This window comes from Myodes glareolus, chromosome 18, assembly GCF_982192425.1.
Source record: "Myodes glareolus chromosome 18, mMyoGla1.1, whole genome shotgun sequence".
NCBI lineage: Eukaryota > Metazoa > Chordata > Mammalia > Rodentia > Cricetidae > Myodes > Myodes glareolus.
Window position 1 is genome coordinate 32291881 of NC_142043.1, and position 15283 is coordinate 32307163.

Sequence of the window (15283 nt, forward strand, 5' to 3'; positions counted from 1 at the left end):
TTCCACATGCGGTTTCTACAATGTGTGGCCCCAGCTTTGTCCTCTGTCCCCCCGGAACTCAGGAAAGGATGGAAAAAAGGTTCGTGATCATTTTCAAGTAGGAGCCAGGGTTCTGACTTTCTGTCTAACCAGTGTAAAAACCAGAAGATTATATAATGTGGGAGTCATAGCAGGGCCACGGTTCAAACCTGGGCTCCTCTGAGCTGGCGCCTGCCTTGTGTTAAGTACTTCAAAATCTGACTTATTTTCTCCATCGGGGTTAGTATGCCGGCATGGGGGCACAGTCGTTAATTCTAGGACTTTGGCAGTGGAGACGGGAGGTCAGCCTGAGATACAGAGTGAGCTCCAGGCCAGTTTGGGCTGAACAGAAAAGAAAAAAAACCTTGTCTTTTTTTTTCTTTCTTTTTTTTAAGAGGAAACTTAACAAGCTGAACAAGCTGACGGCAAATTCTTGCACTGTGTACCAGCTACAGATGATTAGGAACAGTTCAAAAAGATGCCACACATTGACGTATTGTAAGGAGTAGTCACACAAGTACAGGGTGGCCGCTAACATACGGGTGTGACGGGCTCTTAGTGTGATGGTGACCATCTGATTCTCTAGATAGAAAGGAAAAAGTCCGACAAGTACATTTTTGTAGAATATCTTGACTCTTTTCCAGTCTTAGAGTCTAAGTCTTTTATATTTATTTTTGCATCTTGCTTTGAGAATAGGTGTCATTAATGAATATCAAAAAAGAGCAAACTCTTTATGAGGAAAACAAAATCCATTGCTGAAACATGCCCTCAACATAGAAGGAAAAGTTCAGAGATGAAAGGCCATATATAAAAATACTGATTATCCTCCAGTGGAACTATATTAAGTTAATGCAATTCCATTGAAAATTTAAAATTTGACTATAAGTTTGTGAACACAACAGCCAAGAATATCAAAAGAGTTCTTAAAGATATCAGAAATTGAGACTTCCTATCCAAATTTAAGGTATTAAAAATTAATTAAAAATTCAGAATAATTCAGCTTGGTATTGCCACAAAGCTAATTCTATGATTTACTGTGTCAGAGAGGGAAAGAACAGATTTACCCAAAAGAAAGCTTGTGTTTATCTTTTAGTTTTACAAATAGCTTTTGAGGTCAAAAGTAAGAGAACAACGTCTCAAATGGTGTGAGATTAAAAAAAAAATGCTGGAACTACCAAACTGGTATGTGCACACATATACATGTATGCATACAACACACACACACACACACACACACATATATATATATATACATGCATATAAGTATACATGTATATGCATGCACGTGTACATACATAAATATACACACATATATCAGAGCCAGTGTGTGTATGTGTGTGTCTGTGTCCGTATACATCACTGGAGATTTCAGTGTTGAAGGCTACTTATAAAGACCAAAAATCAGATGTGTGTAGTGTGAAGGTTTTAACAAATGAGCCTGAGAGTAGAAAAGAGGGAGGCAGTGACACAGGGGAAGCTCATGCTATGAGACGTTCTGGTGCTTGGAGTGGGAGCCTGGAGAACAAAGAAGAGGAGTTTCAGAAAATCATAGCCAAATGCCTGCATTCCTCCTCTACTGGTTCTTTTGGCAGAATTTCAGGAGTAGGGACACAGGAGGTCAACATCCACCCAAGAGGGGGCGATGGAGCAGCAGACTAGTTCCTTGTTTGTTATCAGTGTATTCTACAGTCTCTAAAGAGGCTCTGGGTCACACAAAACTTCAGGGCAGCATGTGGCCTCTCTGGGCCATAGATTAGAAACAGTCAAACTGATGTTTAGGTAAGAGGTTGAAAACGGGCATCTTGACTCTCCAGAGCTAGTGTAAAGCAGTGAGAAAATCCAGAAGGTCCTCATGGCCTGGTCAGGGGTTAAGCAAGTGTTTGGGGGAACTGACAAAAGAAAGAGAGACGACACAAAGCGCCAGATCTTGTGGAAGGTAGCCATGGGTGCCAAGCTGTCAAAGTCTGGGGGTAGAGGCAACAGAATCCCCCCAAAGGGCCTGGAAGGTTGGCTCATCAGGAACACTGATGGATACCCAGGGACCAGTGGACATTAAGAACTTTGGTAGAAGAGAGATGTCCCTCCCCAAATGTTGAGATGATATGCAAGCCTTCTCCAAAGCTGGATCAATTCCCAACGAAAAGAGTAGAATGGGGGAGGGTAAGAATGTAGGGCTGATCGAAGCTTAGATCTTGAAGTGACTCAAATAGTAAAACAACAGCTCAAAAGGAATGCTTCATGGTGAAGGGAGAAGTCTAGGTTTTATTGTTCGGTTTGGGTTTGGTTTGATCTTACCAAGCAGGGATAGAGAATTGAAAGCCCGATGAGAACAGCCACGGGAAAATGGAACCACACTTTTGTATGATTTATGTTATGTATATTCAATTCTCACAAACACATGAATATGTATTTCACAGACCCAGAACCCCAAAGAAAAGTTGGCGAAGGAAGAGAGTGCTCACTGTGTCTAAGTAGCTATGCTTTCTCACTTCTTCATGGAAATAGGCATCGAGGACAAGCAACTCTCAGCTGAAGACTTCATTTCCCAGATTTCTCTGCTTCTCATTGTGGCTACACTTAAGTTCCTGCGTGACCAGAAACAATATGTGCCATTGCTGGTCCATAAACTCAAAGGAATGAAAAGCTTCCTGCCTGAATTTCCTTTTCCTGAAAACATTAGCAGCTGTTAGACACAGACAAAGTTGTAAGTTGAGGAAGATGGATCAACAATGTGAGAATCTTCAACACCGTGCAGCTTCCATGTAATGTTAAACTTCAAGATTGGAGAGATGTCCCAAAGAAGAAAAAAAACCGCACAAATTAACATCACCAACGATGAAAACTAAATTAACAAGAGATAGCAATCACTGGTCATTAATATCCCTTAATGTAAATGGACTCAACTCACCTATAAAAAGGCACAGGCTAACAGATTGGATACGAAAACAGAATTCATCCCTCTTCTGCATACAAGAAACACATCTCAACCTCAAAGACAGACATCGTCTCAAGAGTAAAGGGTTGGGAAAAACTATACCAATCAAATGGACCTAAGAAACAAGCGAGTGTAGCTACCCTAATATCTAACAAAATAGACTTCAAGCTAAAATCAGTCAAAAGAGACAAAGAAGGTCATTTCATATTAGTCACAGGAAAAATCCATCAAGAGGAAATTTCAGTACTGAACATCTATACCCCAAATACAAGGGCACTTTCATCTGTGAAAGAAACACTTCTAAAGCTTAAATCATACATTAAACCCCACACACTAATAGTGGGAGACTTCAACATTCCCCTCTCACCACTGACAGGTTAATCAGACAAAAAAAATGAACAGAGAAATAAGAGAACTAACAGATGTTATGACTCAAATGGACTTAACAGACATCTATAGAATATTCCATCTAAACATAACAGAATATACCTTCTTCTCAGCACCTCATGGAAGCTTCTCAAAAATTGACCACATACTCGATAACAAAACAAACCTCAACAAATACAAAAATATTTGGAATAACCCAATGTACCTTATCAGATTACCATGCTTTAAAGCTAGAAGTCAACAGCCATGCTAATTCCAGGAAACTCACAAACACATGGAAATTAAACAATGCTCACCTGAATCATCAATGGGTCAAGAAAGGAATAAAGGGAGAAATTAAAGACTTCCTAAAATTCAATGAAAATGACCACACAACATGCCCAAATTTATGGGACACAATGAAAGCAGTGTTAAGAGGAAAGTTTATAGCACTAAATGCCTATATAAGGAAGTTGGAAAAATCCCACACTAGTGAATTAAGAGATTATTTGAAAACTTTAGAACAAAAAGAAGCAAACTCACTTAAGAGAACTAGATGACAGGAATTACTCAAAGTGGGTGCTGAACTCAGCAAAATAGAAACAAAGAAAACAATACAAGGAAGCAATGAGACAAAGAGCAGGTTCGAGAAGAATCAACAAAATAGACAAACCTTTATCCAAACTAACCAAAAGACACAGAAAGAATATCCAAATTAACAAAGTCAGAAATTAAAAGTGGGACATGACAACAGACATGGAGGAAATACAGAGAAAAATCAGGTCATATTTCAAAAACCTGCACTCCACAAAATTAGAAAACTTAAAGGAAATGGACAACTTTCTGGATAAATATCACTTACCAAAATTAAATAAAGACCAGATAAGCAAATTAAACAGACCTGTAACTGCTGAAGAAATAGAAAAAGTCATCAAAAGTTTCCAAAAAAAAAAAAAAAAAAAAAAAGCCCAGGACCAGATGGTTTCAGCTCAGAATTCTACAAGGCTTTCAAAGAAGAACTAATACCAATACTCCTCAAATTATTCCATACCATAGAAACAAAAGGAACACTGCCAAACGTTTTTTTTTAATGAGGCTACAATTACCCTGATACCCAAACCATAGAAAGACATTACTAAGAAAGAGAATTACAGACCAATCTTACTCATGAACATTGATGCAAAAATACTAAATAAAATATTGGCATATCAAATCCAAGAACACATCAGAACCATCATCCACCATGATCAAGTCAGCTTCATCCCACAGATGCAGGGATGGTTCAACATACAAAAATCTGTCAACATAATCCACCATATAAACAAGCTGAAAAATAAAAACCACACGATCATTAGGTGCTGAAAAAGCTTTTGATAAAACACAACATCCCTTCATGATAAAAGTCTTGGAGAGAGCAGGGATACAAGGAACATACCTAAACATAATAAAGGCAATATACAACAAGCCAACAGCCAACATCAAACTAAATGGAGAGAAACTCCCGGCGATTCCACCGAAATCAGGAACAAGACAAGGTTGTCCACTCTTTCCATACCTATTCAATATAGTTCCTGAGGTCCTAGCTAGAGCAATAAGACACCAAAGGGAGATCAAGGGGATACAAATCGGGAAAGAAAAAAAAAAAGAAAAGTCAAACTCTCACTGTTTGCTGATGATATGATACTTTACATAAGCGATCCCAAAAATTCTACCAAGGAACTTCTACAACTCTTAAACACTTTTAACATTGTAGCAGGATACAAGATTAACTAAAAAGAACCAGTAGCCCTCCTGTACACAGATGATAAAAGGGATGGGGAAGAAATCAAAGAATCAACACCCTTCACAAATAGCATAAAATATCTCGGAGTAACTCTAACCAAACAAGTGGAAGACTTGTATGACAAGAACTTTAAATTTTTGAAGAAAGAAATTGAAGAAGACACCAGAAAGTGGAAAGATCTCCCATTCTCTTGGGTATGCAGAATTAACATAGTAAAATGGCAATCTTACCCAAAGCAATCTATCGATTCAACACAATGCCCATCAAAATCCCAGCAAAATTCTTCAAAGACCTCGAAAGAACGGTACTCAACTTCATTTGGAAAAGCAAAATACCCAGGATAGCAAAAACAATCCTGTACAATAAAAGAACTTCTGAAGGCATCACAATCCCTGACTTCAAACTCTACTACAGAGCTACAGTACTGAAAACAGCCTGGTATTGGCATAAGAACAGACAGGAGGACCAATGGAACTGAATAGAAGACCCGGATATCAATCCACACATCTTTGAACACCTGATCTTTGATAAAGAAGCAAAAAATATCAAATGGAAAAAAAGAAAGCATATTTAACAAGTGGTGCTGGCATAACTGGATATCAACATGTAGAAGAATGAAAATAGACCCATATCTATCACCATGCACAAAATTCAAGTCCAAATGGATCAAAGACCTCAACATAAAGCCAGCCACACTGAACCTTATAGAAGAAAAAGTGGGAAGTACACTTGAATGCATTGGCACAGGAGACCACTTCCTAAATATAACCCTAGCATCACAGACACTGAGAGAAACAATTAATAAATAGGACCTCCTGAAACTGAAAAGCTTCTGTAAAGCAAAGGACATGGTCAAAAAGACAAAATGACAGCCTACAGGATGGGAAAAGATCTTCACGAACCCCATATCAGACAGAGATATGATCTCCAAAATATACAAAGAACTCCAGAAATTGGACACCAAAAGAACACATAATCCAATAAAAAAAATGGAGTACAGACCTAAACAGAGAACTCTCAACAGAGGAATCTAAAATGGATGAAAGACACTTAAGGAAATGTTCAGCATCTTTAATCATCAGAGAAATGCAAACCAAAACCACTCTGAGATTCCATCTTACACCTGTAAGAATGGCCAAGATCAAAAACACTGATGACGACTTATGCTGCAGAGATTGGGAGGAAAAGGGAACACTTCTGCATTGTTGGTGGGAATGCAAGCTGGTACAACCCCTGGTATGGCAATTTCTCAGAAAATTAGCAAACAACCTTCCTCAAAACCCAGTAATACCACTTTTGGGTATATATATCTACCATAAAGCTTGAAAGGTTATGGATATTGGCTGATAAACAATGTAGAACTGTTTATTGTCTGGGCCAGTCGGGATCAGCTGGAGCCAGTAACTTAATCCCTTGTAAAAATCTGTCGAAGATTCCTGTAAAGTATCCCATTTCTTATTTGTGAGATGCTTTCTATGCTGTTCAATAAAGATAGAGCAAGCCCTTTGTCAGGGACAGTCACACCACAGCCACACAACAGACGTACACAGACAATCACACACAGAGAACACAGGTGCCCAAAAACAGGACAGACAGACACAGGGATTGATTATAGATTAACAAGACAGCCTTCAGGCTCAAACAACATGCAGACAGGTGACACAGGGAACACGAAGCAGAGACTCCAAATCTGGACTTCCTCTTGGTTCAATGATGCGAAGAGGAAGTGCCTTTATTTCTTTTTTCAGTGTGACACCAGTGCATTATTGGTGACTTGGAGTTAATCACAAATGAGTTTAATCCATGCAATCTTACAACGTCTAGGCCAATGAACAGAAACACACACACAATTCTAAGCCACAGCTCATCCTCCCATGCATTTCAAACGGAGATAACCGGTAGGGTGTAGTTGTGCAAATGGATGGGTTTTAGTGGTTCTAGCCCTGAAAACAAAACACAAAGATGGATAACATTATATAAGCTGATAGCAATGTGAATTTGTCTCTTCAGAACATGTTTTACGAGTTATATGTATCTCATAATATGAAGTCATATAAACAACTTTGGGAAAATGCAGTGCTTATTGGAAAATCAGAAGCAAATGAAGACTTAGATAAGGATATCCACGGGCCACTAACTGCTATGAGGATAGCATTTTACGGTGCAAACTGCCTGGCCATAGGAAGAGTACTGAAAATCACTCCACACATGATGGCTACCTGGAGGACGGGGCCTTTAGACAGGAGGACAACAGAGCTGGTGAAAAGAAAGGTAGTCTGTCAGTGAGAGCATCTTCAAATGGTGAGAAGAAAAGCAAAGTACCGAGCGGTGTGGGCGGTAAGCCACGTTTTGTTGTAGGTCAGAAATGCAGGGAGGCTGGAAAGCAATAGTGGGAGGGAGAGGGGTATGAACAGAGATGGGAATACGAGGCAGACACCACTTGCATTTATACGAGGCAATGTTTAAAAATTAACATGGAAATATAACATGCTATATGTATTCCAAAACATGTACAAATGTGTGGGTGTATGAAGACACATAAATCAAAATAGAGAACGACCGTGTCAGTTAGTTGTTCAAAGCATCGGAAGGGAAAGGAATGGGGAGGGCAGCCATGATCTAGGTCCTAAACAGAGAGTAAGACTATGTCTGAACAAAGAAACAACCAGTTTCCACAAAGTGTCTAATGAGGAAAAGTATTTTCAGACACAGTTTGATGATCTTTTGTTGTATAGAACAGCAAACAGAATTTGAACAATGACATCTGATCCTGGCTGAAATGAAGTAGGGAAAGTGCCTATTGACTATGTTTCTAACTCAAGCTTTAGTTGAGAGAAGCTATATTCTCTCAACTGAATAAAGAATAAACACAAATTACTAGGAAAGGGGAGAAAGTACCGAGAAGCAGTTGTAGGCACTGTAGACTATGCTTGAGCTAGACAAGATTAAACCAAAGCAACAGAAAACCAACCTGTGCTTTATCCGTGGCACTATTTGTATTCTCCGTGTTCGCTGTCTCTGTCCGTTTCCTCTTTCTTTTCCTAAGAACTTGGTTATCGGTAATTTCACCTGTCTGCAAGATCTTCTGCATCTTCTCAGGTAGTCAGCGAAAGCTTTCTGAAACCGTCGAAGGCAGAGACTCCCATGTAGGTGCTGCTCTTCTGCAAGCAGCTAATGCTTCTCCTTAAAAACAAAAACACAACGGAGGGTGCATCATGCCGCTGCTTCCGCATGCTGCCTGCTCAGGCTCCCACAGAAGGCTTTCTGCCCTTGCGTTACCCACTGGCCAGGTTGGAGGACATTTTTCATTAGACTCAAAAGCCTTTCAGCTTTGGCATCCCCATCAAGGTGGCATCACCCATGTTGTGATGTGTAGTAAGCTGGCCTAAAAAAATCAAATAGTATATAAAAATAATTTCCAACTGTTGTTCTCATCAAGTAGCAGTGAAGAACCAACAAATTTTTCAAATTTTATATATATATATATACACACAGCATCACATAGTCCTGAGGTTATGTGCACCTAGGAAAATATATTAATACTAATGGACAGTACCAGGATCAAAGATGGAAGTATTTCTGAGAAGTCAGTAAGTAAGAACTGCATAGAACTGAGCTTTGCTGTAGAAGGCGTTTTTCTCCCTGACAACTCTGAAGTCTTAGGAAGGAAAGGCTGCAGAGCCAAGACTTAGCCTTGGCTGTGTGTAGCTGGGGCAGCACATTAGGTCTCACTTCATCTTCACAGCATCTGCTTTAATTGCTTTGTTTCATAAGTATTTATTTATAAATAATAAAACTTTCCAGAGAGATTGTGCATATGGATCCTCATGAAGCATGTGGATAACCGAGCAAACAGTAACATTTTGTTTATCAAATTGCTATATTAGCAAATAAAAAATTAACGTTTTATTCACAAAATTCATAATAAACATGGAGTACAACTTTTTGTTGGTTATATTTACTCATGTAAAGAGTGGAGTTTTCAAGATAACATTATAGTTGGGCATGGAGGTTCACACCTGTAATGCTAGCATTTCCGAGATGAAGACAAAAGGATCTTGTGTTCAAGGCCAGCCTAGGTGAGATGCATTTTCAAAATTCCCAAATAAAATAAAACTAAATACACAAAAAGTAAAACAACAGAAGGATAGCATTTTGCTCATTTGGGGTTCAAATTAAATGTTTGTTTTCAGAAACATAATTTCAAATGCTGTGGGGGGGGCACATGTACCATCGTGTGCATGTGGAGGACAGGAAACAATGTGGTGGGTTCAGGAATTGAACTCGGGTCTCCAGGCTTGTGTGGTTACTTGGTTTCTTAGTGACTGACATTTCGACTGTGCTGAGATGGCTTCTCACTCTAGCTTTACTTTGCGTTTCTCTGATGGCTAGTGAGATCGAACATTTCTTCATGTCTTTAATGGCATATTTGTCTATTTCATTTCCCCCATTATTGATGAGGCTGTTTGGTTTCTTGTTTTAATTTTGATGGATATTGCCTTGAGTTTACAGATTAATATTGGCACTACAGTCATTTTCACAATATTAATATAACATGGGAGGATCTTCTCTGGTCTTGCCTGTCTAGGGTTCTAATGCCCCAGCACCAGCTTTACAGGTGTAGACACCAGAACCAGGTGCACCACACCTTTTATGCAAATCCGTAGGTGAAGTTTATATTTTATGTATTCCTTCTTTCATGATGTCTTTCACCACTGATATAAACTGCTATGTGTTGATATCAGACTACAGACTAATAAAAATTTTAACTGAGAACTGGTTAGGGAAAAGTTCTTCAATGGCCCATCTTTCTGGATTTTGAAAGAGGGACAGTTTCTTCAAATGGATTAATTTCTACATTCATCTGACCACCAAAGTTAAACCAAGAAGACATAATGAATTTAAACAGACCTACCATAAGCAATGATATTGGAACAGAAATGAAAAGAAAACTCAAGACAAAAGAAGGCCCAGGTCCAAGTAGGTACAGCACAGAATTTTACCAGTCCTTGAAAAGAAGAACTGAAACCAGTGCTTCTCGCATTACTCCCTAAAACAGAAAGGGAAAGAATGCTTCCAAATTCTTGTGATGAAACCAGCATTATGACATTCATAGCTAAATCAGATAAAGAAATCATACACAAAAAATTATAAACCAATCTCCCTGATGAGCAGAAACACACAAGCTGTCAACAAAATCTTTGCAAACTGAATTCAAGAGCACAGCATCAAGACCCTCCACAATGATTTCTGGGTCAAACCAGGGAGGCAGGGGATGGTTCAATGTCTCTCTACCAATAAGTGTAAAGCAATACATAAATAGACCCAAGGACTGAGATCTCCTGATCCTCTCAACAGATGCAGAGAAAAGCATTTCATAAAAACCCAACATCCCTTTTTGATGAAAGCCCCACAGAGACTAGGTATAGCGGGACTATATCTCAACATAGTAAGGGCCATTACGTCAAGCCTGTAGCTAACCATCTGCTAAGTAGAGAAAATCTCCAAGCATTTCCGCTAAAATCAGGCATGAGACAAGGGCCTTCATTCTTTTAACTCCCTTTTAAAATCATGCTTGAGGTTTTAGCTACAGCAGTAAGAAAAGAGAAGGAAGTAAAAGGATTATAAGAGGAAAGGAAGATGTCAAAGTGCCCTTATTTGTAGATGACATTGATGTGGGATATCCTTCTGTATATGTGTTGCTTTTATTAGCTAATGAATAAAGAAGCTGCGTCGGCTTATGGCAGGGCATAATATAGCTAGGCTGGAAGAAATATAGAGAGAAAAAATGCGGGGCCAGGCAGATGTCATATAGCTGCAGAATGAGGCAGATGTCATGTAGCTGCCCAAGAAGCAAGAGGTAACAAACCATGAACTTCATGGTAAAATATAAAATAATAGAAATGGGTTAATTTAAGATGTTAAGAGTTAGCTAGAAAGATGCCTAAGCTATTGGCCAAACAGTATTGTAATTAACATAGTTTCTGTGTGATTATTCGGGTCTGGGCAGCTGGGAAACGAAAGGTCAGTCTATGCCTACATGATATGATTCTATACACAGAGATCCTAAAGACTCCACCATAAAACCCCTACAGCTGACAAACATCTTCAGCAAATTGACAGGATACAAAATTATTATAAAAAAAATCATGGGAGACCTACCTTTTCCTAAACAGTGATGAAAGAGGAGTGGTTTGGGGTGTGAGAACAGAGAGGGATTGTGGGGGAGGGACTGGGAGGAGAGGAGGGAGGGGAAACTGCAGCTAGGATATAAAATAAATAAATAAATAAATTTTAAGATGAATATTCCCATTAAAAAGTCACGCTGAGGACAAACATACAAAGAAAAAAATTGGGGGAAAATTCTATTCTTAATTCAAAACAAAACAACAAAAACAAAACAAGAAAAAAATCTTAAAAAAAATAAAAAAAGAAAAAAAAAAGAAAAAAAAAGAAAAAAATCTTGCCTTGGAATAAACCTAATTAAGAAGTGAAAGACCTTTACAAATAAAAACCTTAAAATAATGAAGAAAAAGATTGAGAAAAACACTAGAAGATGGAGAGACTTCCCATGCTCAGGGATTAGAAGAATCAGCATTGGGAAATGGACATTTTATGAAAAGCAATCTACAGATTCAATGCAATTCCATGTAACTATCAACTTCATTCTTCACAAAAATAGAAAATCAATCAAGAAAATTCACATGGAAACACAAAGACAATGCATGACTGAACCAGTCCTGAAATACAAGAATGCTGTTAGTGGTGCTACTATACTTGATTCCAAGTTACACTACAAACCCATAATAATAGAAACAGCATGGGACCGGCGCAAAACAGACACTTAGATCAATGGCGTAGAAAGAGGGGCCAAATATAAGACGATGGAAGCAAAGTTGCCTGGATGGAAGCAAAATTACCTGCGTTTTTATATGAGGAAAAAAATGCACACTGGAGAAAAGATAGCATCTTCAACAAATGGTGCTGGGAAAACTGAATATCAGCATGTGGACAGAATGAAACTAGATACTTTTCTCTTACCCTGACCAAAAAAAAAAAAAAAAACAAAAAACAAAAAAAAAACAAACAAAAAAAAACTCCAGCTGTATCACAGATCCCACTGTAAAACCTGAAATTCTGAGAGTGTTAGAGGAAGACGCAGGGAAACACTACAAAGATACAGGTGTAGGCAAGCACTTTTGCAATAGGACCACAGTCACCCAGTAACAAATGGCACACCATAAAATTAATGTTTCTATACAACACAGGAAACTGTTGATTTTGTTAAGAAATAGCTCACAGAATGGGAGAAAATATTTGCCAATTACACATCAAACAAAGGATCAATGTCTAGATTATACAAGTACATAAAAAACTAAATATCAAGAAATTAGCTAAGGGCTGGAGAGATGGCTCAGTGGTTAAGAGCACTGACTGCTCTTCAGAGGATCAGGGTTCAATTCCCAGCTCCCACAATGGCAGCTCGCGACTGTCTGTAATTCTTGTTCCGGGGGATCCGACACCCTCATACAGACATACATGCAGGCAAAACACCACCGTGCATTGGTATATTGAATAAAGAAGGTTCAAAACAATATTAATGGCTAATAAATACTTTCAAAGCATTCATTATCGTCCACCATCAGAGAAACACAAATTGAAACTGTGAGATTCATCTCACTTTGGTTAGAATAGCTATAATTAAAAACTCAAATGATAGCAGACACGTATGATGTGGGGAACAGGGATCCTGTTCACTGTTGGTAGGAGTATAGACCGGCTTAGTCACTAGGGAAATCTGTATGGCGATTATTTAAAAAGATGGAAATAAAAACTACAGAGCATCAAGCTATGCTACTCTGGGCAGATACCCAAGGGACTCTCCATCCTATCACAGACACTTGCTCACCCATGTTCACTGCTGTTCTCTTCATAATAGTCAGCCTAAATGTTCACCAAAACATGAATTGATAATGAAATTGTGATACATACACACATTTTTATATTTAATTTCTTTACTTAGTTGTTTACTGAAATTATAAAAATTGGTGGGAAAATGGATAAAACTGAAAAAAAGACTATACTGTGTGAGATAACCTTGGCATAGAAAGACAAGTATCAAATGTTCTCTCTCATATGTGGGTTCTAGCTTTGACTTTGTAGATCCATGTCTTTAACTTGAACTATCAGTAGAATTCAGAAACCTAGAAAGTGACCACTGTCGGGGAGTACCTTCAGAGAGAGAGGAGCTGGTGGAACAGTGGTTCTCAACCTTCCAAATTCTAGGACCCTTTAGTACAGTTTCTCATGTTGGGGTGAGCCCCCAACCATAAAATTATTTTTGTTGCTACTTCAGAACTGTAATTTTGCTACTGTTATTAGTTGTAATGTAAGTGCTTTCTGTTGGTGACCCCTGTGAAAGGGTTGTCCAACAAATGGGTCGAAACCCACAAGCTCAGAACTGCTGTGGTAGCACACAACTTATAACAAAGTGGACAGGTGTGGGGGTCGGGGATACTGGAGGTAGAAGGGTTTATGCAGGGATGGGAATAAGGGCAAGGGAGGTAGGGGAGCGGAGAGAAAGGATAAACCAAAATGAAGAATCTGTGTAATAGCCATATGGACACATACTACTTTGTAAGTTAATTATAAATACAAGTTAAGCCAGGCATGGTGGCACATGCCTTTAAGCCCATACCTTGGGAGGCAGAGGCAGGGGGATCTCTGTGAGTCTGAGATTAGCCTGGTCTACAGAGTGAGTTCCAGGACAGCCAGGACTGTTACACGGAGAAACCCTGCCTTGAGAATACAAACAAACAAAATATAAACTAAAAATACTAATAAAAGGGAGGGAGATACCGTGCATGGTTGAATAATGCTGCCCCTACAAGCCACTGTTTATTGAACAACAACAAAAAAATCCAATGCCAGGTGTGGCATATGCCCGTATGCATGTTAGACAGCAAGGCCTCCCAAAATAATACTGGTTCTTGCCATTCCTCTTGGTTGCCCACCAGAAACAGATGATAAGACTCTATTCTGAAAATTCTACATACCTTGCTTCAAGATGTAGAGAAATCAAGCCAGTAATCAGTTCAGAGCTCCTCCCCGCCCCCACTGGCTGGATTCCTTGGTACCAGAAGGAACTACAGAGGGTGCTTAGAGAGAAAAGGCACTGACAGTTTTACCCAGCCACGAACCCTACAAACTTCAAAGTCCCCCTGTTGGGCAAGATGTGTCATGATTTTTTGTTGTTGTTGTTTTGTTTTTCAAGACAGGGTTTCTCTGCAGCTTTGGAGCCAGTCCTGGAACTAACTCTTGTAGACCAGGCTCGCCTAGAACTCACAGAGATCCGCCTGCCTCTGTCTCCTGAGTGCTGGGATTAAAGGTGTGTGCTACCATCGCCTGGCACGATGTGCCATGATTTTTATGGAGGTAGTCAACTATTGTGGAATATTATTTTAAGATGTGTGACATTCATTCATGCTGTGGAAAACTTGCTAAATGATGCAGACATGTGTTGCATTCTTTTATGTTGCATTTGTTTAACTCTGTGAAGCTGTGCTATTTTGCCTGCCCAAATCACCTGATTTGTTTAATAAAGAACCAAAGGACCAACAGTTTGACAGCAGAGGGATAGGGAGGGTCGTCAGGCGAGAGAATAAATGAGAGGGAAGAACATAAAGAGGAGGACACCAATGGCCAGTCACCGAGCCGTGCAACCAATGACAGTGTAAGAAGGAAAGGAAGAAAGGTATATAAAATAGAGAAAGGTAAAAGCCCAGAGACAAAAGGTAGATGGGGTATTTAAGTTAAGAAAAACTGGCTAGAAAGAAGCCAAGCTAAGGTTAGGCATTTATTTAAAAACAAACAAACCAAACCAAACCCCCAAAACCACTCTGATTGGATTTAAGCTGAGGCCCACTCCACTGGAGAATTAATGACATAATAGCATAAATAAACCTTGTCAGAAAGAAACATGGTTGCAGAATTTTATAGACCTGTGGGGCATATGGGGTCTCATTACTGTTGTTTAATTTAATTGACATGGTACCAAACTAACACTCTAGACACTCAGGTTTATACTCAGCCTTGGTCAGAGAAATTTGTCTTTGCAGTGAATGTCGTGGTGAACGCAGAGACGCCTAGTTGCTGAGAACAAGTTATAGTTGAGAGCTGAA

The 15283-nt window shown here is 39.1% G+C and overlaps 1 protein-coding gene across 2 annotated transcripts in view; it reads right to left on the reverse strand.

Moving 5' to 3' along the window:
- Bend6 (BEN domain containing 6) overlaps positions 1-15283 on the reverse strand; it is a 70961-nt gene that overhangs the window by 25175 nt on the left and 30503 nt on the right. For both annotated transcript variants that reach the window (XM_048430415.3, XM_048430413.3), the window contains exon 2: positions 8074-8285. In XM_048430415.3, coding sequence (XP_048286372.1) covers positions 8074-8193 — 120 coding nt within the window. In that variant the 5' untranslated portion in view covers positions 8194-8285. The remainder of the gene's footprint in view (positions 1-8073; positions 8286-15283) is intronic.